Source organism: Sinocyclocheilus grahami, unplaced genomic scaffold (genome assembly GCF_001515645.1).
Source record: "Sinocyclocheilus grahami isolate Dianchi unplaced genomic scaffold, SAMN03320097.WGS_v1.1 scaffold1742.1, whole genome shotgun sequence".
In the NCBI taxonomy this organism is placed as follows: domain Eukaryota; kingdom Metazoa; phylum Chordata; class Actinopteri; order Cypriniformes; family Cyprinidae; genus Sinocyclocheilus; species Sinocyclocheilus grahami.
In genome coordinates, this window is record NW_015506921.1 from 262,269 (window position 1) to 265,040 (window position 2,772).

General features: G+C 45.1%; 1 protein-coding gene across 1 annotated transcript in view; it reads left to right on the forward strand.

The window, feature by feature from the left end:
* LOC107572383 (T-complex protein 1 subunit zeta-like) overlaps nucleotides 1–2,772 on the forward strand; it is a 41,684-nt gene that overhangs the window by 31,432 nt on the left and 7,480 nt on the right. The window contains exon 12 of the mRNA XM_016258820.1: nucleotides 392–781. Coding sequence (XP_016114306.1) covers nucleotides 392–781 — 390 coding nt within the window. The remainder of the gene's footprint in view (nucleotides 1–391; nucleotides 782–2,772) is intronic.

A 2,772-nucleotide genomic window follows, 5' to 3' on the forward strand; every position in this document is an offset into this window, starting at 1 on the left:
TACAAAGTGTGTCAATAATTATGGCCACGACTATATATATATATATATATATATATATATATATATATATATATAAATATATAAATTCTCACTTTCGTTTAGTTTAACTTGAATTACTAAAATAACAAAGTAAATCAACTAAAATGTATAAGTAAATATTATTTAAAACTATAGGCATTTTAAAAATATTTAAAAACAACAAATTTACTAAAACTTGTGTTCCCTTCAATTTACTTCTTAACTTTTCCTTACTTGGCCTTAAGAAGGACTTTAGAAAGTCTTAAATGTACCTGCAGGAGCGTCGTATGGCTCAGATAAAGCTGTGATGGAGGTGTGCAAGCAACAGAAGACTTGCGCTGCATGAGAAACACTGTTTGCGTTCTCCCTGCAGCTCAGGAGTGTGAGGAGATGACAGACCTGGATCTGAAGCATACTCTGTCTGGGACGTCTCTGAATGTGAGGCTCCTGCTCTACACTCGGGTCAATGCGTCCTGCGCTCAGCTGCTGTCCCATCGAGAGCCCTTCAGCAGCCCTCGCTTCAACCTCAGCTCCCCGAGCACCTTCCTCATCCACGGCTACCGGCCCACCGGCTCGCCTCCCGTCTGGCTCACTCAGTTCGTGCAGCTCCTCCTGCAGCGCCGCGACATGAACGTGATCGTGGTGGACTGGAACCGTGGGGCCACCAACATAAACTACTGGAAAGTGGTGGATAACACACGCAAGGTGGCCGCGAACCTCACCGACCTCATCCAGAAAATGGAGGTAAAAGAAAAGTTCCTCAGTGCGATCAAGTCAAGGCAGCTTTATGAGACAATAATGTCATGGTTCAGCTTAAATCAGTTCAGTATTACTGAGTTTTCTAACCGACAATGATTATGGTGTATTTCATTGAAATTGGAAGTAGATGCTGTCAGGAATTTTTATTTACTGATTTATTTTATTTTTGGGTTATTATCTGGTTACAGATTATGAATCTTTTTTCACTACAAAATGTTAGCACTACAGAAGCCCACAATGCTAATTTCTAATGCATAATACTAATACTAATTAAATGTCCCTTAATTACTGGACAAGTGTTGGACGCCCCATGAAATCTAAATTATTTTGTAGATTTTAGAAATCTAAAAGCAAACGCAAAATGAACATTTAACAGCTGTTCACTTTTAAAGTTGCATTGAAAAGAACGTATCAATATATATTTTCTTTGTGTTATGAATTGCATCCAAGTGTAATGGATTATTAAAAAAGAAAAGTAAAATGTTGGGACAAGGTTCTGTCCATCCGTTGTTGACTGAATTTTGAGATGCGCATGTTGCCTTCAAGAATAAATGCAAGCTTGCAGTCAGTAGCATAAGCAGTGAGAGAGTCCTGACCTAATAGCACCCTACCGATCAGCCAGCAGAAAACGTCTCGGGTTACGCATGCAGCCAAGGTTCCCCGAAAGGGAACGAGACTCTCCGCCCCCTAGGGGGCACATTGGGGAATGCAGCCTGCATGACCGGTGTCTGAAGCACGTGTGAAACAACGCCAATCTATTGGTCCACTTGGCCCATGACGTCATAGGCGGGATGCCCGGAAGTATAAAAGGGCACCTGCTGAATACATCATCCACTTTAGCTGTCTGAAGGAGATGCAGACAGGCAGGCCGAAGGCATGGCTAGGGGGCGCAGCGTCTCGTTCTCGCTACATGCTTAACCCAAGACATTCCCCTTCTAGGGAACTCAATGCTGCGGAATCCTAGGGGGCACATCGGGAAATGAACTCCAACCACGCCGTGCCGAGGCGTTTGCCTCTCCACCTGGTGGGAGAGCACCAAGGAAGCGACAGACATAAAACAAAACCTTTCCTCAGAAAGGGGCCATGCCACTGACACCACGGGTCGCTCACGCAACTTGGCAGAAACGGGGGAACCCGAATAGATCAAGTGGAACATCCCAACCAAGTTAAGAGCACAGCTATCCTCAAATAGTGAGCAGAACTAGCCTGGATACACAAGACCACTGAAGAGGTTAACTAGAGAGCCTCTAGAGGAGCTCAAGAGATGATACTTAAATCCCAGGTAAAGAGAGTAGCTGCCGAGCTAGAACACAGCTATCTGCAAATAGCTATGTCCCTAAAGTCTTATGAAGGCTTGTGGACCAGAATAACATAGCCAAGATAGCCTTCCTGCAGAGCTGCTCAGACCACAGAGAGTGAGCTATCTACTTACTACCCTAGCAGGGGAGATAGCACTGTCTAGGCAAGGGCTCAAAGAGACCGCTACTTAAAGACCCTAAGAAGGGGAGCAGTCACTGAACTAGCACACAGATATCCTCAGATAGCTATGTACCTTGGAAGGGCTACCAGAAGGGGGACGGACTGAAACTATCCAGACCACAAAGAGTGGGCTGTCTACTTACGACCCAAAGAGGGGAGACAGTACTGTCTAGGTAAGGGCTCAAGAGACCGTTACTTTAAACCCTAAGCAGGGAGCGATCACTGAGCTAGCACATAGCTAGGAAAAGGGCCCACTCCATGAGAGGGCTCACCACAATTGCAGTAGAACACAGCTAGCCCGTCCTGCCAAAAACAATGGCTGAAGGCTATATTAAGGAGGTAAATAATTCGCTAAAGAGTGAACACAAACATCATAGTCCGAGATCAAGCCTGATGTAAGCAGTAGCCACAGCACTAGAGGGCTGGACACAGCTATCCTCGAATAGCAGTTCTCTCAGATAAGGCTGAAGATTGCCCAGGCCACGGAAGTGGGCCATCTATTTAAAACCCCGAAGG